Source organism: Lemur catta, chromosome 6, assembly GCF_020740605.2.
Source record: "Lemur catta isolate mLemCat1 chromosome 6, mLemCat1.pri, whole genome shotgun sequence".
NCBI classification, from domain to species: Eukaryota; Metazoa; Chordata; class Mammalia; order Primates; family Lemuridae; genus Lemur; species Lemur catta.
In genome coordinates this window covers 93112447-93138971 of record NC_059133.1, presented here as the reverse complement: position 1 = coordinate 93138971, position 26525 = coordinate 93112447, and the positions used below count along the sequence as shown (strand labels likewise).

The 26525-nt window shown below is 49.7% G+C and overlaps 2 protein-coding genes across 5 annotated transcripts in view; both read left to right on the top strand.

Moving 5' to 3' along the window:
- Positions 1-19780, top strand: part of CD4 (CD4 molecule) — a 30398-nt gene extending 10618 nt beyond the window's left edge. Inside the window, exons 4-10 of one of the 2 annotated variants that reach the window (XM_045554464.1) lie at positions 13462-13617; positions 14049-14282; positions 15303-15638; positions 16660-16860; positions 17440-17552; positions 17863-17930; positions 18323-19780. In XM_045554464.1, coding sequence (XP_045410420.1) covers positions 13462-13617; positions 14049-14282; positions 15303-15638; positions 16660-16860; positions 17440-17552; positions 17863-17930; positions 18323-18353 — 1139 coding nt within the window. In that variant the 3' untranslated portion in view covers positions 18354-19780. Of the gene's footprint in view, positions 1-13461; positions 13618-14048; positions 14283-15302; positions 15639-16659; positions 16861-17439; positions 17931-18322 lie in introns of both variants that reach the window. The other variant, XR_006735874.1, reaches the window with a different exon arrangement.
- An 836-nt stretch (positions 19781-20616) lies between these two features.
- Positions 20617-26245, top strand: GPR162 (G protein-coupled receptor 162). 3 transcript variants are annotated; one of them, XM_045554459.1, is made up of 5 exons: positions 20617-20833; positions 22371-23134; positions 24299-24488; positions 25038-25195; positions 25478-26245. In XM_045554459.1, exons 2-5 carry the CDS (start codon positions 22781-22783, stop codon positions 26024-26026), a joined length of 1251 nt encoding a protein of 416 aa, XP_045410415.1. In that variant the 5' UTR covers positions 20617-20833; positions 22371-22780; the 3' UTR covers positions 26027-26245. The 3 variants fall into 3 exon arrangements, with proteins under 3 accessions (XP_045410415.1, XP_045410414.1, XP_045410413.1); XM_045554458.1 differs by having other exon boundaries at positions 22371-23596; XM_045554457.1 differs by having other exon boundaries at positions 22371-23647.
- Positions 26246-26525: the final 280 nt, after the last annotated feature.

Genomic DNA, 26525 nt, shown 5'->3' with positions numbered 1-26525 from the left:
TGAAAAATGTCTGTTCAGATTATTTCCTCATTTTTCAATTGGATTGTTTGTTTGCTGTTGAGATGTTTCAGTTTCTTACATATTCTGGATATTAATCCCCTGTCAGATGAGTAGTTTGCACATATTTTCTCTAATTCTGGAGGCTTTTTTTCTTTTCTTTCTTCCTTTTTTTCTTGGAGACAGGGTTTCGCTCTGTCACCCAAGCTAGATTGCAGTGGTGTGATCATAGCTCCCTGTAACCTCAAACTCCTGGGCTCAAGTGATCCTCCCACCTTTACCCCCCAGAGCATCTGGGAGTACAGGTGTGCACCACCATGCCCAGCTAATTAAAAAACATTTTTTTAATTACAGATGGGATCTCACTATGTTGCCCAGGCTGATCTCAAACTCCTGGCCTCAAGCAATCCTCCTGCCTCAGCCTTTCGAATAACTGGTATTACAGATGTGAACTACTGTACCCAGCTGAGCTTTTATTCATACCCAGACCAATGTCCTAAAGTATTTCCCCTATATTTTCTTCTAGTAGTTTTGTTGTTTCAGGTCTTACATTTAGGTCTTTGATCCATTTTGAGTTCATTATTGTATAGATTGAGAGCGGGGGGTCTAGTTTCATTCTTGTGCATGCAGATATCCAGTGTTTCCAGCACCATTTATTGGAGAAACTATCCTTCCCCCAATGAGTGTTCTTGGCACCTTTGTCAAAAATCAGTTAGCTGTAGATATATGGATTAATTTTTGGGTTCTCCATTCTGTTCTATTGGTCTATGTGCCTGTTTTTATACCAGTACCATGCTGTTTTGGTTACTACACCTTTATTGTATATTTTGAGGTCTGGTAGTGTGATCTTTTTACTTAGGATCGCTTTGGCTATTTGAGGTCTTTTGTGGTTCCATACATATTTTAGGATTTTATTTTCTATTTCCGTGAAGAATTCCATTGGTATTTTGATAAGGATTGCATTGAATCTGTAGATTGCTTTGGGTAGTGTTGTCATTTTAACAATATTAATTCTTCTGATCCATGAGCATGGGATGTCTTTCCATTTGTTTGTAGCCTCTTCAATTTCTTTCATCAGTGTTTTGTAGTTTTCTTTTACCTCCTTGGTTAAATTTATTCCTAGGTGGGGTTTTTTTTGTAGCTGTTGTAAAGTAATTGCCTTCTTGATTTCTTTTTTAGCTACTTCATTGCTTATGTATAGAAACACTACTGATTTTTGCATATTAATTTTGCATCCTGCAACTTTACTGAATTTGTTTATCAGTTCTAAGAGTCTTTTGGTAGAATCTTTAGGTGTTTCTACATATAAGATCATGTCATTAGGTTTGGAATGTGTTGCTTTAAAAAAAAAATCATGTCATCTGCAAAGAGAGACACTTGGACTTCCTCCTTTCCAATTTGGGTGCCCTTTATTTCTTTCTCTTGCCTAATTGCTCTGGCTAGGACTTCTAGCTTGATCTTTAGATATCTTTTTGTTACACAAACTTTGCTGAAATAGCATCTTCTATAATAAGGTTTGACTGTATATTAATCTACACTTCCCAATATATTACTTCCTTTATAAAAATTTTATTGATGTTACTGTTTTTTCTCATGATTTAAGAACTATTAGTCAGGCATGATGGCTCACACCTTAATCCTAGCACTTTGGGAGGCTGAGGCGGGAGGATCACTTGAGGTCAGGAGTTCAAGACCAGCCTGAGCAAGAGCGAGACCCATCTCTACAAAAAATAGAAAAATTAATTGGGCGTGTTGGCATACACCTGTAGTCCCAGCCACTTGGGAGGCTGAGGCAGGAGGATCGCTTGAGTCCAGGAGTTTGAGGTTGCAGTAAGCTATAATAATGCCACTGCACTCCAGCTCCAGCAACAGAGCAAGACCCTGTCTCAAAAAAAAAAAAAAGTATTACATGGTCATTACAGATATTTTGTATGTGCAGAAAAAAATAAGGAATAAAATAAAATGCATGCATACTTCTATTGTTCAGAGATATCCTCTGCTAACATTTTGATTTATTTCCTTCCAATCTTGTTCAGTGTGGAAAATAAAATGTATATTATTACATAAATGATGTCATACTGTAAATACCTTTTATCCTACTTCCCTGTTACATTATAATGGGAATTAGAATGACTTTTTAAAGTAATCTGGCAATATTTGAAGTAGGTGCTCCATCAGTTTCCCTGGTTTTTTTTTTGTTGTTGTTCAGACAGAGTGTCATTCGGGGTTCCTGGGTAGAGTGTGGTGATTGTAGTCACTGCAAGCTCTGGGTCCTGGGCTGTGAGCGACCCTTCTGCCTCAGCCTCCTGGGTAGCTGGGGCTACAGGCATGACTACAGGCGCACACCACAATGCCTGGCTGGGTTTTGTGGTTTTGTGTATTTTTTTGTTTGTTTGTTTCTTTTCTCTAGAGACAAGGTCTCACTGTACTCAGGCTGATGTCGAACCCCTGAGCTCCAGCTATCCTCTCACCTCGGCCTTCCAGAAAGCTAGGATTACAGGCATGAGCCACCACACCTGGCCAATCTGGCAATATTTAATAAATACAAACTTAAAAACCCTTGACCTATTAATAGTTATTGATTGTGAATACTTAGTAATATCTGTGTAAGGACATTGTTATAAGAATTGCTTTGCAAGTTGACTAAGGAGTTGATAAAAAAAGATAAGAATTGTTTGTAATATCAAAAATAGAATTCAACCTAATATCTACCAATGAGGGAAAATTTGAACTATGGTACCTGTGTGAAATTCAAGAAAATGGAGTGGATATATGTATCAGTCTTCTAGCCATGCCATAGCAAAATATTAAACACCATAGACTGGGTGGCTTAAACAACAGAAATTTATCTATCATAATTCTGGAGGCTAGAAGTCTGATTTCAGAGTATTAGCATGGTCAGGCTCTGGTGAGGGATCTCTTCTTGGCTTGCAGACAGTTGCCTTTGTGCTGTGTCCTCACATGGCAGAGAGAGAGAAAGCAGGTTCTCTCGTATCTCTTCTCATAAGGGCACTGATCCCATTACAAAAGTCCCATACTCATAACCTCTATCTAAACTTAATAATCTCCCAAAGGTCACATGTCAAAATACCATCACTTCAGGGGTTAAGGCTTCAACACATGAATTTGAAGGGGGACACAATTCAGTCCATAGTATTCTGCAAAATACATTCATTCCATCCCAACATCCCCCGAAGACTTAACTCATTCCAGCATCAACTCCAAAGTCTAATGTCCAAAGTCTCATCTAAATATTACCTAAATTAGATATGGGTGAGACTCGAGGGACAATTCATCCTGAGGCAAAATTTCTTTCCAGTAGCAAATCTGTGAAATCAGGCAAGTTATGTGTTTCCATATGTGCATAGGCATGGGGCAGACATTCCCATTCCAAAAGGGAGAAATCAAATAGGAAGAAGGGGTTTTGGGTTCTAAGCAAGTCCAAACCTTAGAAAGGCGAAGGCCATTAGATCTTAAGACTCAAGAAGAATCCTCTTTGGTTTGCTGCTTTCCCCTCCAGGCCCAACAGACTGGCAGCATTACCCCCACAGCTCTATACCATTGTCACAATTTTTCTGTAAATATAAAACTATTCTTAAAAAGTTTGTTACCAAAAAAAAATGTTCAAGTAACCGCTATAGGCTGGGCGCAGTGGCTCACGCCTGTAATCCTAGCACTCTGGGAGGCTGAGGCGGGTGGATCGTTTGAGCTCAGGAGTTCAAGACCAGCCTGAGCAAGAGTGAGACCCCCTCTCTAAAGAAAGTAGAAAGAAATTATATGGACTACTAAAAATATATACAGAAAAAATTAGCTGGGCATGGTGGTGCATGCCTGTAGTCCTAGCTACTCAGGAGGCTGAGGCAGGAGGATTGCTTGAGCCCAGGAGTTTGAGGTTGCTGTGAGCTAGGCTGACACCATGGCACTCTAGCCCAGGCAACAGAGTGAGACTCTGTCTCAAAAAAAAAAAAAAAAAAAAAGTAAACCCTATGAAGGCAGGAAAAAAGAAAAGAGAAAAAACAGAAAACAAAAGTAAAATGGCACACGTAAGCCCTAACATATCAATAATTACATTAAATGTAAATGGTCTAAATATATCTGTTAAAAGACAGAGATTGAGAAAGTGGATTAAAAAGCATAACTCAACAATATGCAGTCTACAGAAACTCACTTCAAATATAATGATATAGGCAGGTTGAAGGTAAAAGGATGGAGTAAAATATACCATGCACGTATTAATCAAAGGAAACTAGGAGTGGATATTAATATTAAAGTCAACTTCAGTGCAAAAAAAACTGTCAGAGACAGAGAAGGACATTATATAATGATGAAAAAATCAATCCACCAAGAAGTCATAGTAATCCTAAATGTGTATGCACCAAACAACAGGGCAGCAAAATATGTGAAGGAAAAAGTGATAGAACCTTTTCCTTTTAGAAAATAGATAAATCCATATTGATAATTGGAGTCACCAACAATCCTCTCACAGCAATTGGTAGAAAAACTATACAGAAAATCAACAAGGATATAGAAGAACTCAACACCAGCATCAACCAATAGGATCTAATTGACATTTATGGAACACTCTGCCTACCAACAGCAAAATACACATTCTTTTCAAATGTCCACAAAACATACACCATGATAGCCCATATTTTGAGCCATAAAACAAACTTCAGTAAATTTAAAAGAATTGAAAGCATACAGAGTGTGTTCTCTGGCTACACGGAATAAAATAAAGAAATACTAGAAAGATAACAGGAAAAGCTCCAAACACTTGGAAACAACAACAACTTTTAAGTATTCCATGCTCGAAGAGGAAGTCTTAAGAGAAATAAAGAAAATACACTGAGCTGAGTGAAAATTTAAAAAGCACCTAAAAAACCAAAAAATACAACTAACATTATACTTAATGGTGAAAGACTGAATACTTTCCCCCTAAGATCAAGAACAAGACAAAGATGTCTGATCTCACAACTCTTATTCAACATAATACTGCAATCCCTAACCAGTGCAATTAGGCAAGAAAAGGAATACTGATCAGAAAGGAAGGAATAAAACTGTTCCTATTTGTAGATGACATGATTACTTATGCAGAAAATCTCAAAGAATCTACAAAAAATCCTCTTAGAATTAATAAGTAAGTTCATCAAGATTACAAAATATAAGATAAATATACAAAAATCTATTGTATTTCTATATATTAGCAATGAGCATGAGTACATAGAAATTAATATCATTTATAATTGCTTATAATAATCATTTATAATTGCTCAAACTAAAAAGAAATACTTAGATATAAATCTAACAAATATGCATAGAATTAATATGCTAAAAACTACACAATGCTGACTTGAGAAGATCTAAATAAATGGAGAGGCATACCATGCTCATGGATTAGAAGACTTAATGTAATAAAGATGTCAATTCTCCCCAAATTAATAAACAGGTTTAACATAATTCCTGTCAAAATACCAGAAGGATTTTTTGTATATATAAGTAAGTCTATTTTAAAATTTATTTGGAAAACCAAAGGAACTAGAAGTGCTAAAATAATTTCAAAAAAGAAGAATAAAATAGTAGAAATGAGTTCGTTGGATTTCAAGACATTATATAGCTAGAGTAATCAAGACTGTGTGGTATTGACAGAAGGGGATAGACAAGTAGATCAGTGGATCAAAACAGAGAACACAGAAAGAATTCCACATAAATATGTCCAACTGTTTTTTTTAAACAAAGACGCAAAAGTAATTCAGTGGAGGAAATACAGCCTTTTCAATAAATGGTGGCTCTAGCACTTGCATATCTATAGGTAAAAACAAGAGGAACATAAACAACGACAAACGTTAAGTCCTATATCTTACTTTAAACTTAAGTCAAAATGCATTTTGAACTTAAAAAATGTAAAATGTATAAACATAGAACATAGGAGAAAATCTTCAGGATTTAGTCTTGGCAAAGAATTCTTAGACTTAACATCAAAAGTACCATCCATAAAAGGAAAAATCAACAAATTGATCTTCATCAAAAGTAAAAACTTTTGCTCTGCAAAGACCCTATTAAGAAGAAGAAAAGATGATTTATAGAATAAGGAAAACATATCCAAAAACCGCATATCCAACAAAGGACTGGTATCTAGAATATACTAGAATATACAGACAACTCTCAAGACTCAACACCAACACAAACAAACAAACATTCAATTAGAAAATGGGCAAAAGACATAAACAGACATATCACCAAAGAGAATATGCAGATGGCAAATAAGCACATGAAAAGGTGTTTGACATCATTAGTCATTAGGGAAATGTAAATTAGAACCACAGTAAGAGATCACTACACCTATCAGAATGGCTAAAATAAAAAATAGTGACAACACCAAAGGCTGGTGAGGATGTAGAGAAACTGGGTCACTCTTTCACTGTTGGTGGGAATGTAAAATGATACAACCACTCTGGAAAACTGTTTGACAGTTTTGTAAAAAATGAAACATGCAACAACCCAACAATTTTGCATTCTTAGGTATTTATCCTAAAGCAATGAAGACTTATGTTCATACAAAAATCTGCACACAAATGTTTATAGCAAGGCCGGGCGCGGTGGCTCACGCCTGTAATCCTAGCACCCTGGGAGGCCGAGGTGGGTGGATAGCTGGAGGTCAGGAGTTCGAGACCAGCCTGAGCAAGAGCAAGATCCCATCTCTACTAAAAAATAGAAATAAATTATCTGGCCAACTAAGAATATATATAGAAAAAAAAATTAGCCGGGCATGGTGGCGCATGCCTGTAGCCCCAGCTACTCGGGAGGCTGAGGCAATAGGATCGCTTAAGCCCAGGAGTTTGAGGTTGCTGTGAGCTAGGCTGACGCCACGGCACTCACTCTAGCCCAGGCAACAGAGCGAGACTCTGTCTCAAAAACAAACAAACAAACAAAAAAAAACAGCCAAATGTTTATAGCAGCTTTAGTCATAATATCCAACAACTAGGCAACCTAGATGTCCTTCAATTGGTGAATGATTATATCCATACCATGGAATAGTTTTCAGCAATGAAAAGGAATGAATTAAAGTACACACAACAGACTGTCCCCTGCCCGGACAACAGTGCACAGGGAGCTGTGCAAGCACTGAATTGCCACATGAAAAAGCCAGTTGTATCACTGAGCCATGGCACAAGGACTTCTGCCTACACAGTCACCCAGACCCACAGCAGACTTTGTATGAGCAAGAAATAAATTTTGAGGTGTTGGCCCGCTGAGGACTAGAGCTCCCTTGTTACCATGGTGTAACCCCGCCTATTCCGACTGATGCAGGTAGATGTTATTTTCATGCCCACAAGGACTCTAGGACCCAGAGAATTAGGGTTCCTTGCCCCAAATCACACAGCTGGTAGGTGTCAAATTCAAGATTTGATACTAAGAAGGCTGGCTTTGTATAATAGCTCACAGTTTTGTTTTGTTTTTGAGACAGAGTCTCGCTCTTTTTACCCTGGCTAGAGTGCCGTGGCGTCAGCCTAGCTCACAGCAACCTCAAACTCCTGGGCTCAAGTAATCCTTCTGCCTCAGCCTCCCGAGTAGCTGGGACTACAGGCATGCGCCACCATGCCCGGCTAAGTTTTTTTTTTTTTCTATATATATTTTTAGCTGTCCATATAATTTCTTTCTATTTTTAGTAGAGACGGGGTCTCGCTCTTGCTCAGGCTGGTCTCGAACTCCTGAGCTCAAACAATCCACCCGCCTCGGCCTCCCAGAGTGCTGGGATTACAGGCGTGAGCCACCGCGCCCGGCCCACACTTTTTTTTTTTTGAGACAGGATCTCACTTTGTCTTCTGGGCTAGAGTGCAGTGGCATCATCATAGCTCACTGTAACCTCAAACTCCTGGGCACAAGTGATCCTCCTGTCTCAGGTTCTTGAGAGCTGGGACTATAGGCGTGCACCACTACACCTGGCTAATCTTTCTTTTTTTATTTTTTTACAGAGACAGGGTCTCCTTCTTGTTCAGGCTGGTCTTGAACTCCTGGCCTTAAGCAATCCTCCCATCTAGGCCTCTCAAAGTGCTATGATTACAGGCATAAGCCACCATGTCTGGCCTGTGGCTCACAATTTTTTTTTTTTTTTTTTTTGAGACAGAGTCTCACTCTGTCGCCAGGCTAGAGTGTAAGTGTGCAGTGGCATTATCATAGTTCACTGCAACCTCAAACTCCTGGGCTCAAATGATCCTCCTGCCTCAGCCTCATGAGTAGCTGGGACTACAGGCATGCGTCACCACGCCCAGCTAATTTTTTCCTATTTTTAGTAGAGATGGGGTCTCTTGCTCAGGCTGATCTCGAACTCCTGAACTCAAGCAATCCTCCCACCTCGGGCTTCCAGAGCGCTAGGATTACAGGCGTGAGCCACCGTGCCTGGCCAAGCTCACATTTTTAATCCTCACAATTTGCTGCCTCAATGACATTAATGTTATAGTGGTTTCAATCAATAAATTCCCAATAGTCATAACTAACCCTAACCTTGCTAGTACCACTTGAGGGCTCAGTGGGACCAGGCTGGGTGATGGGCGTGGCTTGCCAAGGCTTTTTATAACCCTCTGAAAAAGGAACTAACACGAGAGGAAGTGGATGTTCAGAGAGGTGGAGTCATTTGTCCGAGGCCACGCAGTGGATGGGAGAGCCAGGTTTGAACCTAAGCATGGCTGAAGCCAAATTGTCATGTGATGACTAATCCAGACACCTGTTCCTCCCCAGCGCTCCCTTTAGCAGATCTGAGCCACTGCTGTTCCCTCTGCTCTCACCAGGCTCCCTTACTGCCAGGCTCTTGCATGGGCTGTGACTCTGCAAAATCACCTCTCGCACTATTTTTGCTTTGGAGTTAAGCACCTGAACAAAAGTCTGTGCTTGGCCAAACCTTACTCAGCCTTCTGGATCTTCTGCTAGGCGCATCTGTGTACTTCCTTGTAAAATCCAGTTTTAGCAAAGAACCCTGCTAAGTCAGTTTAGTAAGAACCCCCATCCTCTGTATCTGACCATCCTTGATATCTGGTCAGGTTCCTCATCCTCCACCACATCCCCCGGGTGGTGTCTGGTCACCCTGCCTGTCTTCAGCAAGAATCCCCTTAGGTTGGTTTAACCAGAATCCTCCTCACCCCTGATGTTTCCTTTTATTGATTTTCCTTCCACTGACCCCCACCCTGCTCCTTGGCTATAAATTCCTACTTGCTCATGTTGTATGCTGAGTTGTACTCAATCTCATTGCAAGCCCTTGTTGCAGCGGTCCCTATACCTACAGTGGTCCTGAATAAAGCCTTCCTTACTGTGAAAAATAAATAAAAAATAAAAATAAAGCACACACAACAACCTGGATGAATCTCCAGAGAATTGTGCTGAGTGAAAAAAAGCAATCTCAAAAGGTAATATACTGTATTAATCCATTTATGTAACATTCCTGAAATGACAAATTTTCCAGGAGTTAAGGGGAGAGGGTCCAAGAGGGAAGAGAGTATGGCCATAAAAGGGCAATATATTAATACTTACGGTGTTAGAAATGTTTTGTATCCTGACTGTGTTAATGTCAGTATCCTGGTTGTGATATTGTGCTATAATTTTGCAAGATGTTACCACTGGGACATACTGGGTAAAGGGTGCACAGGAGCTCTCTGTATTATTTTTTACAATTACATATGAATCTCAAATTATATCAAAATAAAAAGTTTAACTTAAAAAACCAGGTGCATGCCTGTAGTCCCAGCTACTCTGAGGCTGAGGTGGGAGGATTGCTTCAGCCCAGGAGTTCGAGACCAGCTTGGGCAACGTAGCAAGACCTTGTCTCTTAAAAAAAAAAAAAACACCCCCAAAAAAGATCAGTTTTCATAATTTCAAAGCCAACCAACTAAACAAAAAGAATGAAGAAGCTCCACATATATATGCTTAGAATGATGTTAAGGATTTTTTAAAAGAGAATGCTATATATGTAACATAACCCCATTTAAATTTAAAAATTCAATGTGTGTAAGTACATGTTTGCATGAGCAAAGAAAAAGCATTGAGGGAGACACATCAAACCTTTTATAGTAGCTGGGTGCAGCGGCCCGTGCCTGTAAGCCCAGCACTTTGGGAGGCTGAGGTGGGTGGATCGCTTGAGGCCAGGAGTTTGAGACCAGCCTGAGCAACATAGTGAGACCCCATCTCTACAAAAAATAAGAAAAATTAGCCAGGCGTGGTGGTGCATGGCTGTAGCCCCAGCTACTTGGGAGGCTGAGGTGGGAGGATCACTTGAGTCCAGGAGTTGGAGATTGCAGTGAGCTATGATCACACCACTGCACTCCAGCCTGGGTGACTGAGCAACACCGTTTCTCTAAATTAAAAAATATACATATATACACATATATATATATGTATGTACAGCAGTATTAGAAGGGTGAGCAAGGGAAGAGGAAAGTGTTGAGTCTGTGTAATTTTTGTAGTTCCAATGACTAACCTAAAAAGTAAAGATTATCTTAAAACAACTTTTAAAGTATATATTACTAGTATTTTCCATTTCATTAAATATTATTTGTAAATATCATTTTTGGTGCCAATCTAATATTTCATCAAATTAATGTCCTCTAATAGCCATTATCCATTTCTAACATTGTGCCCTATTAACAACACTGTTATTTTTGTATGTCAATATTGGTATGCATTTTTTAATTATTGTTTTAAGGATAAAGTTCTAGAAATGAAATTAAGGATATGACCTTTTAGAAATAGTTGGTACATACTGCAAGATTGCTCCCACAAAGATTCTGCCTGTCTGTGCCAACTCTAGGTAATGTCACTGTGTGCCTCTCTCATGAGCACACCTTGCCAGCACGGAGTAGCATTATTTAAAACTTTCTTTTTGCTAATATTATAGTTGAAAAATATATCATTGTTTTAATTTGCATGTCGTTGATCACCTGAGAGATTAAAACAATGTGCTACTTTCTAAAAATTCTTAAGTCTTTTGTGTGGATGCTTTTGTTCTGTTTCTAAGGCTCTGCTCTTCCTCTGGAACAGCTCCCCTTCCCAACTCCTGACTCTAGCAATGGTATCTCTCTCCTCGTAGCCCCAATTTCTCAACCACAGAGTCAGATTTTTTTCTCTGCTTCAGTCCCTGGTTTCCCATCAGTCACCAACTGTGCCCATTCCTTTCTTTCAAAGTGTTTGGTTTCGTCCTCTTCTCTGTTCCCATGGGAATGCCACCTTCACAGGCCGAGGCCCACATTCCTCCCACTGGGATTACAGTAAGCTTCCTGGTGATCCTACCAGCGTCTCCTGCTTGGATTTCTCTTCCTGCTGCTGCAGCGCTGACTTCTGCAAAGCAGTGCTTTGCACACCACTCCCTAGCCCACCGGACTAACCCGAGAAGCTTCTGCCAGCCACTTGCCCTCTCAGCACCACTGCTCACAGCTGCCCAGCCAGAACCCTGCAGCCTGCGATCCGCAGCTTGCTTGTGCTCTCCGCCTGGCGCTTTCTCCCCTTCCTGGAAGGCCCTTGCTGCCTTCCTCTCCTCTCGTCCATAGCCTGTAATTTCTTTTAAGGCTTCGTTCAATTCTAGTCACCCTGAATTTGTCCCAGACTCACCCACGTGGTTAGATCTTTCACAGTCTTGCCGTCCCTATTCCAAAGGATGAGACAGCACAGACAAGTGGCCCGTGGTTTTCTTCTTAAGAGAAAAAGAGAAGCAAGGAGGCAGAGTCATTTCAGGAGGGGCTGATGCATTCGTTTTGAACCAGTTGTGTGTGGGGTGCTGGCAGGCTGTGCCAATAGCCTTGTGCTCTGGGCCACTGGGAGCTGGGCAGAACTGAGGGAGGCCGCAGACTGACAGGGATGCAGAGGGTTTAGAATGGCTGCGGAAACGGGGAGAGACCCAGACACAGACTGGGGCAACACCTACCTCTAGATGTCAGAACAGAAGTCCAAGGTGAAGAAAAAAGAATGGTGCTTAGACGCGGAGGAGAGAATCAGAGGAGGTGGAAAAGGAGGCAAAGCCAGAGTAGGCTACTCTTCCAAGAAGTTTGGTAAAGGAATTGTGAAAGGAATGCAGCGGGATTTCAGAAACAACTGGGGCGCTAAACCAGTGCGGAGATCCAGCGGAAAGAGCAAGCAGGGTAGGAACTACTTAAGGGACAAATGAAAGGGGAGGACTGGGTGCGTCCAGGGTGGGGAGCGGGGAAACTGGGAGCAGGTGTGCCCAGGGCTTCGAGGCTGGACAGGGGGAGCCTGCAGTGGGGAAGAGGAGAGAAGGGAGAGTGTGCCTGGCGTGGCATCCAGTCTCCTGCACCAGCACGACGCCCAGAGAGGCCTGGGAGTGCTCAGGGAGGAGTAGGCAGCGCCTGTGCTGGGGCTGGGGCTTTAATCTCAGCCACCTTTGCCCCATCCCTCCAAATATACATTCTAAGTAAAAAAAAAAAAGCCTCTGTGTTTGTGAACTCAGCCCCTAGCGCCTCCTCCACAGGGATTCTGGAGCTGCCACTGCACCCAGAAAGTGGCTCTCTGAAGAGAAGAACTTCCTTGTGGTGATGGTTGTTAGATACTAAAGGAAGAGAGCAGAGTAGGCCACATATCCATGCCAGAGGAACTTGCCAGAGGTAGCATTACCTAGTGTACCCAACCGGCCTAGGATTTAACCCCAGCTCCACCACTCAGTGGAGTCAAAATTCAACAGGCAGAAAAGGCACACGGTGAAAAGTCTTCCTCCTGCACCTGCTTCCTGTGTATTCACTTCCTCTCCCCAGAGGCAGCCACGGTTATCATTCTCTTATGTTTACTTCCAGAAACATTTTTGTAATATAGAAGGCATACAGTTTTTCTCTCCCTTTTTAAACAAATAGTAGACAGTTTAATCTCTTGCTTTCTTCAGTTAGTGATGTTTTGTAGATACCGTTCTATATCAGTATATAAAGAGCTTTCTTATGCTTATGGCTTCATGGCGTTCTGCTGAATGAGTGAACTGTAATTTATTTAACCTATCCTTTCTGGTGGACATTTAGCTTTGTATGTGCATTTGTAATTCTGATAGATACTGCAAATTGCCCCCCAAAGAAGTTGTCCTGGTTTCTACTCCTACCAACAACGTGTCAGAGTTTGGGCAGTTACTTACTTAATGTCCCCCGAGTCTCAGTTTCCTTATCTGTAAAATAAGCAAAACAGTACCCATTTCTTGGAATCACTGTGGAGATTACTTGAGATGATGCACGTAAAGTGTTCGGCATGTAGGAGCTGGCACTCTCCAAATAAGGATATTATTTTATTTCGGATTAGAGAGATACTGTCCCAGACAGGTACATGGCTATGGCGGGATCTCCTCGCCAGCCTGGGGCGCTCTGATGAGAACAAGGGGCAGATTCTGCAGGAAATTAGCAGCTCAGGTCAGAAGAGTTGCACACATGCTCCTGCCAGGGGCGCCTCACCTCCCAGGTAGCTCGACCTCCCCCTTATGGCTTCTATTCCCAGGTCCTTCCATGATGAAAAATCGCGTTGAATCAAAAAAAAACCTGTGGGACCAAGGATCCTTTCCCCTGATCATCAAGAATCTCGAGATGAAAGACTCAGGGACTTACATCTGTGAAGTGGAGGACAAGAAGGAGGTGGAACTGCTGGTGTTCGGACGTGAGTGGGGCCTGCCAGAATGAGCATGCCCGATTCCTGTCCCTCCTCCCACCCCACACCCAAACCAGCCTGAGCTGGCCACACCTCGCCAGCCCAGAGAGGGACTGACTGGCCAAGAGTTCCCTCAAACCCTCCTTGGGCCTTGGGTCAGGCAGAGGAGGGAGGAAAAGGCCCGGAGAGAGGGAAAGAAAAGGGAAGGAACCAGAGGAAGGAGGAAGAGGCCCTAGGGAAGGGTGGAGAGGAGGAAAAGGACAGAGCGGAGGAGGAGGAGAGAGGGTGGCCCTGCCTTGGCTGGGGTAGGCAGCTGGGAGCTGGCCGGAAAGGCAAGGTTGGTTCAGGGGATAATGCAGAGGCACTCTTGGTTTCCTGTCCTTTTCCCTTCTCTGTGGGGATGGTGTGTGTGTGACACAGGTGGCCTGTTCCCTCCACAGTGACTGCCAACTCGGGCACCCAAGTGCTGCATGGACAGAGCCTGACCCTGACCTTGGAGAGCCCCCATGGCAGTAGCCCCTCAATGCAATGCAAGAGTCCAAGGAATAAAAACATAAATGGGGCCAGTGTCCTCTCAGTGTCCCAGCTGGGGCTCCAGGACAGCGGCACGTGGACATGCACTGTCTCCCAGGACCGGCAGACACTGGCATTCAAAATACACATCTCAGTGCTGGGTAAGAGGGGCCCTCCCCCTGCAGCCTCCTCCCTGCCTCAGGGCTGACAGCCCCTCCTCTCTCTCACTGCCCTCCTCCCGGTCTGGTGCTGGGGGACCAGGAGGCTGGATCCGGAGCCCTGAGAGCTGAGGTCTGTCCCGAGGGATACACTGGGCCCCCTCATTCTCAGCATGGTGGATGTGGCCATAGGCAGGCTTGGCGAGGGTAAGGAGGGATGTGTGAGGCCCCGGAGACCCCTGGGGGAGGCCCCCGAGGAGGAGTGGCAAGGGTGTCTATTTTCTTTGCTGTCTCAGCTCCCCACCCCACCAAGTTGGCAAATCCACTTACTCAGGGACACTAACACCAGCACGCCAGATCTGAGGAAATTCTACACTGTACCTCTATAGCCCTGAGCGAGGCACTGTGGGGAGACCAAGGTCCCACCCAGATCCTGTCCTCTAGGTGCCTACGTGCTAGTTTAGTGCATGGACTATGAAATCCTGGCTCTGCCACAACCATGTGGCCTTGGGCAAGTTACTGAACCTCTCTGTGCTTGGTTTCTGCATCTGTAAGATGAGGATCATGCTAACTGCAATAGTACCTACCCTGTAGGTGTGAACTGACGTGTGTAACACACTTAGCACCGTCCCTGGTGCACAGAAAGCCCTGTTGAAGTGTTGGCTCCTATTTTGTGAAAGGTGAGAAATGCTGCTTCTAAGGAGCGGAGGCCAAGTGGGCGTTCCGGGGATCTTGAGGAGGGGGAGGTCCCCCAACGCCCCCTGCCCTGTGGCTGGGCTGTTCTGTGAAGGTTTCTGGAGGAGGGAAGTGGGCTGCCCAGGAATATGCTTGGTGGAGAGATGGAGAGAAGATTGGAGAAGTAGGAGTGAGTTCAAGTACCTGAAGTGACAAGCTAGGACTAAGTTTGGACTTACCTGGTCCCCTTTCCATCTCTTTGCTGTCTCTGCCACAAGCCTATGCTCCCTGTACACCCTCATCTTCTTAACTCCTTCTCACCCAGGGTCTCTCTCTCCCCACCTCCAGCGTTCCAGGAGGCCCCAAGCACCATCTATAAGAAAGAGGGGGAGCAGGCAGAGTTCTCCTTCCCACTCACCTTCGAAGAGGAAGACCTGGATGGCGAGCTGAGGTGGCAGGCGGAGAGGGCTTCCTCCCCCAAGTCCTGGATCACCTTTTCCTTGAAGAACAAGAAGGTGACTATGCAAGGGGTGACCCAGGACCCCAAGCTCCAGCTGCGTGAGACACTCCCGCTCCGGATCACCCTGCTCCAGGCCCTGCCCCGGTATGCTGGTTCTGGAAACCTGACCCTGGTTCTTGCCAAGGGACAGCTGCACCAGGAAGTGAAGCTCGTGGTGATGAGAGGTGAGGGGCTAGGCTGAGGAGGGGAGGGCAGGGGGAGGAGGTGGAGAGACCAGGCCGCTGGGAGGATGCTGAGGCCCTGGCTGCGGGATTGAAGTGATCAGAGGCTGTCTGGGTTTGGTGCTGGTTTTGAACTGACTCATCCATAAGCCCGCCTAGGGCTGCTCCACTGAGACTCCCCAGAGCACCTGGGCTAAGAACCAGGGTTCTAGTTCTGCCTGTGCCCAACAATCTGTGATCCTGGCGCAGCCCCTACCCACCGTGGGCCTGCTTTCTCACCTGTCTACTAAGGATAACAAAATCTGCTCTTTGCTTGCTAGTAATGATGACAATGTCAAACTCTGCTGAGTTCTATGCTTCCTTATCTCCTTATCATCATAACAACTCCACAAATAATAATGGCTAACACCTGATGCTTAGCACACGCCAGGCCCCAAACACTTTACATGTGTTCATGCATTTAATTATTGTCCAGGGCACAGTTCATTAAGGGAATTTGCCCAGGGACACACAGCTAGTAAGCAGTAGAGCTGGGAGTCAAATCTAAGACCACTAGACCCCAAAAGCTGTTTTCTCTCTTATGATTGCATGAAAGCATGCCCTGACAGGCTAAAATAAGGCCGTCCATGTGGAGTATTATTTTGTGGGTTTTTTGTTTTCTCGAGACCGGGTCTCACTCTGTCACCCAGGCTAGAGTGCAGTGGTGTCATCATAGCTCAATGAGGCCTCAAACTCCTGGGCTCAAGCCATTCTCCTGCCTCAGCCTCATGAGTACCTGGGAATACAGGTCCACACCACCATGCCTGGCTCATTTTTCTATTTTTTGTAGAGACAGGGTCTTGCTCTTGCTCAGGCTGGTGTCGAACTCCTGTTATCATTGATCCTCCCGCCTCGGCCTCCCAAAGTGCTAGGATTACAGGTGTGAGCCACCGCCAGGCCTAGAGTATCGTTTTGATTGAGAGCTTGAGGCTGCTGGGGACCCGGAGTCCCAGGCTCCCAGTCTCAGCCTCTCGTTCCCCTGCAGTGACTCAGTTCCAGAACAATTTGACCTGTGAGGTGCTGGGCCCCACCTCTCCTGAGCTGGTTCTGAGCTTGAAGCAGGAGAACAAGGAGGCAAAGGTCTCAAAGCAGGAGAAGGCCGTGTGGGTGCTGGACCCTGAGGAAGGGCTGTGGCAGTGTCTACTGAGTGACGCGGACCAGGTCCTGCTGGAATCCAAGCAGGAGGGTAAGGATCCAGGTTCCGTGGCCTGACCCCAAGCCTCTGCCTCCTCCCTCTGGGACCTTCCTGTGGCTGGCAGAAACCACCCAGGGTCCCAGCCTCCCAACTCCTCTGAGATGGAGGGGCTATGGGCATGGTGGCACGGAGACACAAGGTGAAAAGGTGAGATGGGGCATGGTTCTGGGCTCTATCCCGTTTGCAGTCCTGCAAGTTCCCAACTCCCTAAGGTCTACAGCCAAGGAACAGGGCCCAGCTGACCAAGGGCCCCCTCCCTGGCTCCCCTCTGAACCCAGTCACACACACACACACACACACACACACACACACACACACACACGCACGCACACACGCACTCACACGGGGCCCAGGGTCTGGAATGTGGACGGCTGCTTCTAGCTCTCCAGAGTGCCCTGGAGTCTCAAAAACACAAAATCCCTTCCCCAGCTCTGTTCTGCTCAAGCCCTGGCTGGCCTTTGAGAGCCCCGTGAACCGTGCCCCCCTCCCAGCCCTGGGATCAGACCACTGCAGTGGGCACTGTGCCCCCAGTGGAGGGCAGCGTGCCAAGCACCCCTCTCTCTCTTGCAGTTTTGCCCGCACGGTTCCCCCAGGTGCAGCCAATGCTCCCGATTGTGCTGGGTGGCTCTGCAGGCCTGCTTTCCATCGGGCTGGGCATCTTCTACTGTGTCAGGCACCGAAGGGTGAGTGAGCCTGGCCAGACCCCACCACCCAGTCCCCAGGGCCCTCAAGCACCTGAGTCCCGTGCTGGGGTATCCTGTATGTGGGGCTGCTTCTGGTCCAGCTCCCTCCGCCCACCCCAAGTGCCCTGCTGCCCTATCTAGACCCCACACGGAGGGAGAGACAGGAAGGAGCAGAGAGTTCATTCCAGGACAGATGGCCTCAGCCACAGTAACTGCTTCTCCTCTCCCAGCTGCCCCCACTCCCTCCTCCAAGGGGCACCTCCCCTGGAGGCCTGGGACCCTCATGACTCCCCTCCTTGTCCCTGGACAGCGCCAGGCACAGCGGAAGTCTCAGATCAGGAGACTCCTCAGTGAGAAGAAGACCTGCCAGTGTCCCCAGTAAGGATCTGGGTGGAGGGGGTAGAAGAGGGGAGACAGGGAAGGGGAAGGAGGGGGGACGGAGGAGAGGAAAGGGGAGGAGGAGAAGGGGAAAGAGTTGACGAGAGGGGGGAGAGGAAGGAGGGAGGGGGAGGGAAGAGGGATGGAGGTGAGGGGATGGGGCTAAAGGGGCAGGTGCAGAGGAGAGGGGTGGAAGGGGATGGCAAGGAGCAAGGAAGGAGGCAGAAGGAAGAGGGCGGAGGGGAAGGGGCAGCAGGTAGAGGTCTCTTGGAGGGCACTGCAGCTGTGGCCCAGAGGCTGGCACTGCACTGGCAGAGAAAAGCCACAGAGGTCCTGGAACACACAGGGGTTGCAGTGGGTGGACTTGCTCCCCTTATATTTTGTTCCTCCAGCCGGTTCCAGAAGACACGTAACCTCATTTGAGGTCCGAGGACAGAGGGACTGCCCACTTGCAGCCTCCCCAGCTGTCTGCCCCACGTTTCCTGTCGGGCTCAGGGCCTGTGGACCAGATGAATGTAGCAGATCCCAGGCCTCTGGCCTCTGGCTCCCCCTCTACAATTCACCATTGTTTCTCCTCTTCTGTTACCAACCCCTGGGTGAGGCCCCAACGCCACTGGCTGAATCTTGCTCCAGAGCCTTTATCATACGATTCCTTTCCCATTTCCTTTTCCTCCAAGCCCTAGCCCTTCTCTGATTATTTCTCTTTGACCCTGTCCCCCACTGCCCACTCGGATCCCAGGGGAGTGCACGGGGCCAGCCCCACCTGGGACGGAGGGCGAGGCTGGGTGTCTGGAAGCATGGAGCACAGGACTGTCATTTTACAGGAGAGGACACTGTGAGCAAAGAGGGCAGGAACTTGCCCAAGATCACACAGCTGGTCAAGGAAGGATGCAGTTCCAAAGGCTCCTCCTGACTGCCAGCCCCCACTGCCCCATGCTGCCTGCTCCGCAGCCTGACTTGGCAGGGCCACAGCCTCACGTCCTGACCTTGCACAAAGGGGCCTCCCAGCCACACCTCATGCACACAGCCACACACTTGTCACAGACACAATTCCTTATCACCCAAGCAGCACATCTCAGTATATAAACCCGTTTCCTATCCTCTGTCTATTCAAACCTTACAAAAATCCTACAAGGCTGGCAATGACAGAACCGAGATTATCACCTGCAGGCCACAGGCCAGAAAGGGAGCTGTGGCTCATCACAGGACCCAGTATGCACCTTCGGCTTCACAGGAGCGCCCCACCCGCAGGGAGGGCCTGTATCAGAGAACTCACGCATGGAAGAAGGCCTGCCTGCCTAAAACCACTCTCTCATCACCTGCTGGTGGCAGAATCCTGTTACCAGAGTACAAAGCTCTCCGTTCTCCTAATCAGAGCACAGGCTGAGAGCAGAGGCCCTGCGGGAGAGAATGCCCAGTGACCAGCCACTCACCCTGTTCAGAACTTTCTGGAAGTGACTTTGCTGGAGGAGGTGGGGAGCTAGCCTAAGACTGAACCTCTGAGGGACCCCTGTGATACCTGGGACTCAGTGCCCCGGCCTGTACCCTCCTCCAAACCACTAGGGCCACAGGGCAGTCAGGGATACAAGTTGTCTTCTTCCTCCTCTCTTTATGTTTCTCTCAGCACCCTCCAGCCTCCTCTGCCTCTCTCTCCCTTCCCTTCTTCACCACCTCCCTCAGTCCCAACCCCTTTTCCCATTTCCTTTCTCCCTCTTCCCAGCTTGCCTCTTCCAGAAAGACCACCCAATGGTGCAAGGGCCTCCCTATTGCTCACTTTGCAATTCTGCCCACTCCCCACCCCTGCTTCCCTGAGCTGAAAGAAAGATACAATAAACTTAGTATAAAGAAGATGCTCTTTATTTGTGTGTCTGTGTGTGAGTGTGAGTGTGAGAAAGAGAGAGAGGTGTGGAGCCTTCTCTGGAAACCAGAATCTTCTGGTCTTTGGGGTCTGGGGTCAGATCCAAAGGAGGGGTCGGGAGGCCTGTCCCAGGAAGGAGATGAAGTTTCTCTGGGGAGGGAAAACCCCTGGAGGCTGAGTGCCCACCTGGACACCCCAAAGGGCTCTGTGTGGGCCCCGTGAGTGTGAGGCTAAGACTGTGTAATTACACTGTGTGACATACCGGGAAGGGGAGACTGCAGGAGAGGTGTGGGCTCTCTGGTGTGTATGTGTGCCGTGGGGAGGGCTATGAGAAACTGCGTAATGTGTGTGCAAATTGTGTGTATCCCCAACATAAGTGTGTTTGTGTTCCAGGAAGAGGGAGCAGTCTGTGTGTGTGCGCCCTGGTGCATGCACCCACATCCTTTTAGATCCCTGCACACCCATCCCAACTCCGCTAGCAGCCCCGGCCGGCATCGCAAGCCCCCTCACCTCCAGCACGCCGCCAGCAGTGGCCCTCAGAGCTACACCCAAGGCACAGCCCTCACACACATACACACAGTGACACACGCTTCCTCCTCCCCGAACAGCTAGCTCCTCAGTACCAAACACCACCAGCTGCCTCCTGGAGCTTGTGTTCGTGTTGAAAACCGGGATGGGGTGGGGGCAGGACACGAGCCATTTCGCCAATGAAGCCCGTCCCCGCCAGCCTCCTCGCCCCCTCCCTCTCGGCGCCTTTCTTGCCCCTCCTCCTCCAAGTCACCACCGTCCAGTTCCCCGCCCTACACTCGTCCCCCCACCCCGCAAAGCTGTCCCTCAGTCCCCCAACCCCGGCTGGCAGGCGGGACGAGCCCGGGAGAGAGGGGCGGGCCGAGCGGGCAGAGACCGAGTGAGCCGGGCGGAGCCCGAGGCCGGGGCTGCGGGGGCGGAGGGAGGCCCGGAGGGAGAAGCAGGGAGGAGGGCGGGCGAGCCCGAGACAGCGGCGTCCGGAGCGCGGTCTCCACGGCAGTGCCGGGCACAGCCAGAGGTAAGACGACCCCTGCCCCGTCCTCGCGGGGCCTCCCCTCTTCCCCCCAGCTGCCTCCTCTCCCCTCCGGCCGCCCCTCCTCCCCTGCCACCTGCTGTTTCTGCCCTGGCGAACCCCCTGGTGGGGGACGGGAGGGAGGAGCCGCCTGACCTTACACCTTCGCCCCGAAGGGCGACGGACCCAGTAGGCCACGGAGCCCCCCCAGGTCCCCCTCCCACGTTCCTCTGATCCCTCTCTGTCCTTCACCTCCTTCTCTCTGTCCTTCACATCCTTCCTGCCTCCCTCCCTCTCTCTGACTCCCCATCTCTTTCTTCCTCAGCCCACCCTCTGGGCCTGGGTGGGTGCGGAGGGGTCCAAGCCTGCAGGGGAGGGTAGTGGGGGGTGCTCCTGACCAATTCCCTCCACCTCCCGCAGACTGGCCATTGCCATGGCAACTAAGGTGCACTGGGCTCTGGAGGGAAGACAAAAGTGGGGGTGGACTAGGACCTCTTGGGGAAGGCAAGGGTCTGAGGTTCTTCCACGGGGAAATAGCCCCTCTCCCTGCGGTGCCTCATCTTTGCCCAATTTATCCTAAAGCCATTACGCCCCTCCTTGCAGCCTCCGCTCTGTTCAAGGTTTCACAGATTTCCTCTTAACCCCCTCCCCAGGGCTCACTGGAGCTCAGCATCACTAAAATGAGGACTATCCTTCCTTCCATCAGAGGGAAACTGAGGCTCTGGGCAAGGGGAGGAGAGAATCAAGGTCTCCCAGTGGGAATCAGCCCCTTAGTGAGCATTTGGCTTTTCTCCTGGCCTCCCTATTCCCTGCTCCCTACCTCCTCCAACCCCTCCTCCCTCCAAAGCCTCTCCAGGGGGTTCTGAGCTTTTCCTTCTATTTTCAGATACTACCACTTTGCCCCCTCTTTCTCTTCTGCTCAAACTCTCCTCCTTCTCCCTAGTTCCCCCTCTTTCCATTTCTGGATGTTTCTGATGTCAGCGGTTTCCCCGCCTTCAGATTCCCTGGCCCCCCCTCCCTTCGGTCCCAGCCTCCTTTCTCCCATTTTCCCAGATCTGGGCAGCCTTGGGGGAACAGGGCTGAGCTCCAACACCACTGGAACCAGGACCCTGGCAGGTGGGGCGGGGGCTGTAACACCATATTCCAGTTTACTGTGACCCTCACGAAGAAACAAGTCATGAGTCTGGCATCAGCAGCTCTGAAGAGACATCTAGGGACAGGAAGATAGGGTGGAGCAGTACTGAGCAGGGGACATTCTAAGGAGGAACCTGGGAGTTCCAGAGGGAGGAGAAAGGGCTAAAGGAGACAGGGAGGTAAGAATAGCTTCTTTCCTGGAGGTCTGGAAGAGCGGGAGCTCTTTCTTATCTGTGCGGGGTGTTTGGGGATCTGATTTAAGGCAGAGGAAAGTTCTGAATGACCCCGTGGCCCCTAATAATCAGTCATTTCTATAGTTCCAAGAGAAGGGGGCACAAGAAGCCATTTGGAGACCAGCCTAGGCCCGACCTTTGGCCTCCGCCTCCCACATCTCATCTTTCCCTTGCAGCTGGTCCAGAGGGCTGAGCCCCACCTCCAAATCCCTGGGGCATCCAGAAGATTCCTGACTGGTCAAGAACCAGAGGAAAAAGAGACCCAGAAGTCCCAGCATGGGGACCAGAGCCCCCCAGCCAGCCTCATAGTTGGGAAAGCAGCCAGCTTGCCTCTGCCATCCATTGCAGGGGTACTTAGGAAGGCCCCACCCACCATGAAGGCTGAGGACTGCCTCTGCTGACCCTCCACATCTGCCCTCACTGGGGCCAGTCATGCAATGCTGAGCAGCAGCGTAGGCCTGGGGGCAGCCTGCCTCTCTGCAGGGCAAGGACTGTGGGCACCATGGGGGTGTGTGTGAGTGGGGCTCCTGGGTGAGACCTAGCCCCCGCCCCCAAGAATTCAAGGGGGTGGGGGGCTGAGGATAGGATGGCTCGGGGTGGGGTGGGGGCGGAGGAAGCCTCCTTGCGCTCCAGCGCATTGTCCTGGCTGGCCTGCGGGCTCCTGGCGCTGCTGGCCAATGCCTGGATCATCCTCAGCATATCGGCCAAGCAGCAGAAGCACAAGCCGCTGGAGCTGCTCCTCTGCTTCCTGGCGGGCACGCACATCCTCATGGCAGCCGTGCCCCTCACCACCTTCGCTGTGGTTCAGCTGCGGCGGCAGGCTTCCTCCGACTATGACTGGAACGAGAGCATCTGCAAGGTGTTTGTGTCCACCTACTACACACTGGCCCTGGCCACCTGCTTCACGGTTGCCTCGCTCTCCTACCACCGCATGTGGATGGTGCGCTGGCCTGTCAACTACCGCCTCAGCAATGCCAAGAAGCAGGCGCTGCATGCTGTCATGGGCATCTGGATGGTCAGCTTCATCCTGTCCACGCTGCCCTCCATTGGCTGGCACAACAACGGCGAGCGCTACTACGCCCGTGGCTGCCAGTTCATAGTCTCCAAGATCGGCCTCGGCTTTGGCGTCTGCTTCAGCCTCTTGCTACTTGGGGGCATCGTCATGGGGCTGGTCTGTGTGGCCATCACCTTCTACCAGACGCTGTGGGCCAGGCCCAGGAGGGCTCGGCAGGCTCGGAGAGCGGGGGGAGCTGGGGGGACCAAGGGGAGTGGGCCAGGGGGCTTGGGTACCCGGACAGCTTTTGAGGTGCCAGCCATTGTGGTGGAGGATGCCCGTGGGAAGCGGCGGTCCTCACTGGATGGCTCCGAGTCTGCCAAGACGTCCCTGCAGGTCACCAACTTGGTCAGCGCCATCGTCTTTCTCTATGACTCGCTCACAGGGGTGCCTATCTTGGTGAGATCAGGGTCCCCCCACCTATTGTTCCCAATATCCAGGCCCCAGCATCATCACCTGACCTCCAGCTCCATCAGCCATACAGCTCCGTCATCTCTCCTCCAGTTCCATCATCCGTCTTCCTCTCCTCTACCCGTCCCCCACTCCATTTGTGAGCCCCCATCTCTGTCACCCATCCTCTAGTCCCACTATCCCATCTCCCCCAGCTCCACCATTGCCCTCCAGTTCCACTACCGGTCCTCCAACACCCTCATCCATCCTGCAGCTCCTCCGAGTCTCCCCCTAGACCTGTCACCCAGCTGCTGAGCTCCCTTCTCCATGCCCTCATTCCCTCTGGAGACTGCGTGGTCTCTGAGCACTCTTGGGTAGAAACCCCACAGGGCTCGCCCCATCTAGTCCCTATTCCTGCGTTTCTCTGTTTTCAAGTTTCCTGCTCCACCTCTGTTCCTCTTTCTCCTGACCCCATGGCTTTGTCCCCAGCACTCTCCTGACTTTCTTCTGCGTCAACCCCTTCCCTCTGCTCACCCTGCCTCCACCTCCCACTTTGCCTCTGTCCCAGTCACAGGGATCAGGCGCTCCTTCCTGACTCCTGGCCCACCAACTGCACTAGGATATCTGGACCCTGACCCGGCCTGTTCCATCCTCCGCCAGGTGGTGAGCTTCTTCTCCCTCAAGTCGGACTCGGCGCCCCCCTGGATGGTGCTGGCTGTGCTGTGGTGCTCCATGGCACAGACCCTGCTGCTACCCTCCTTCATCTGGTCCTGCGAGCGCTACCGTGCCGACGTGCGCACAGTGTGGGAACAGTGCGTGGCCATCATGTCTGAGGAGGATGGCGATGACGGTCAGAGGAGGAACTGGGTTTTGCTTTCCTGGACATTATTCCCTTTTCTACCCTTTCCACCGCGCTTTCTCTGAGAGGATGGCTGCCCTGGAGTGCCCCCTGCCGGGCAGAGCCGGCACCACCCCGCTCCCCTTCTGTGCAGGCACCCTGCAGCCCACTCCCGGCTGCCTCCTCTGGGCCTGGGCTCCCCTCCAGAAGCCCACACTGCCCAGCGCTGGCCCCCACCAGGCAGAGTGCCTGAGAAACAGTCCAGAGTCCTAACACAACCGTAAGGAAGGCTGTGGCACTAAGGGAAAGCTGGGCTTCCTGAGAGAGACACCCAGCTATAGGGACAGTTCTTGGGGGAGGGCAGGTAATTGTTTCAATAAATATGTTTATATGTGTGAAGCACTAGGGATTCAGCACTAAACAGCAAATGCTAGCCACTCTCGCTGTCCTCGTGGAGCTTACAGGTTAATGGGAACCAAAGTGGTCTCTGGGACCTTATAAAAGGGGTAGGGGGGGCAGGCATTCCCTACCTGTAACCACTCTGCCCCTTTTCTTTTCTAGATGGGGGCTGTGATGACTATGCAGATGGCCGAGTGTGCAAAGTTCGCTTTGATGCTAATGGGGCCACAGGCCCAGGGGGCCGGGACCCCACCCAGGTGAAGCTGCTGCCTGGAAGGCACATGCTCTTTCCCCCTCTTGAAAGAGTCCACTACTTACAGGTATGGGACTGGGGGATACATCTCCTACCCTTGGTGCCCCTTACCACTTCTCTAGAGTGTCCTCCCTAGCCCTGGCCTGCAAGGCAGCATGAGGGTTGGTGAAAGAAAGGCACGGTTTGAGAGGCTCCCCTCTAGACCTCTCAGGACTGGGTCTGCTCTCGGAACAAGTGTTCAGAAGAAGGTTGAGAGGGTGGAGCCCTCTTGCAGAGTCCCACTGTTGGTTCTGCCTCCGCCTCCTTTGTCCCTACAGCACCTCCAGGTGTTACCTGCTCCTCTTCCCAGGTCCCTCTGTCCCGCCGTCTGTCCCATGATGAGACCAACATCTTCTCTACCCCTCGTTCACCAAGCTCCTTCCTGCACAAGTGGTCATCCTCTGATGATATCCGGGTCCTCCCAGCCCAGAGCCGGGCTCTTGGGGGCCCTCCTGAGTACCTGGGACAGAGACACAGGCTGGAGGATGAGGAGGATGAGGAGGAGGCTGAAGGTGGGGGACTGGCCAGCCTTCGCCAATTCCTAGAGAGTGGGATTCTGGGGTCAGGTGAGGGACCCCCACGGGGTCCTGGCTTCTTCCGAGAGGAGATCACCACCTTCATTGACGAGACACCTCTGCCTTCTCCGACTGCCTCACCAGGGCCCTCTCCTCGCCGGCCCAGGCCACTGGGCCTCTCATCACGACGACTGTCCCTTGGGTCCCCTGATAGAGCCATTGGACTTCCTTTGGGGCTAAGTACAGGGAGACGCTGCTCCCTGACTGGGGGTGAGGGGAGTGCAAGGGCTTGGGGAGGATCCTGGGGCCCCGGCAACCCCATATTCCCTCAGCTCACCCTCTGAGCCCAAGTGGGCCTGCTGGACTCCCAGGAGGGGGCCTGGGTGAGTAACACCTCATTCTGGCTCTGAGCCCGGGACAGCTGTCTCCAGACTCCAGGGAGATGGGCGCTGGATCTGGGGCTCTGGAGGCCCTGCTGTCTCCTACCCAAGTGACCAGATGCCCTGCTCACCTTCCACCATCCTTAGCAAAATTTATTAAAGTCTGAAGTGTTGCCATGGAAACTTCAGTGTCCAGTGTACAGTGATGGCAAAGTGTACCATCAGAGGCTTAGCGGGTGGAGAGGCTCCTAGAGGATAAATAGAGCAGGGGCAGCAGACAGGCAGAGAAAGAGTCCTGGAGAAATGATCACACCCATTAAGGCACAGACATGCTCAGAGACGGGCGGGGAGGTGCATATTGAGCTGGGGGTGGGCATGGGGATACACTGGAGTTTGTTGGTTGGGGTGTGAAGGATCTTTGTTCAGATTTGTGGAGGCGGTTTAGAGAGAGCGTGGCTCTATT

Coding starts and splice junctions, on each gene's coding strand:
- GPR162 (XM_045554457.1), top strand. CDS start 22,781: ATGGCTCGGGGTGGGGTGGGGGCGGAGGAAGCCTCCTTGCGCTCCAGC. Junction 23,648..24,298: donor TCACAGGGGTGCCTATCTTG/GTGAGATCAGGG, acceptor ATCCTCCGCCAG/GTGGTGAGCTTCTTCTCCCT. Junction 24,489..25,037: donor TGAGGAGGATGGCGATGACG/GTCAGAGGAGGA, acceptor TTTCTTTTCTAG/ATGGGGGCTGTGATGACTAT.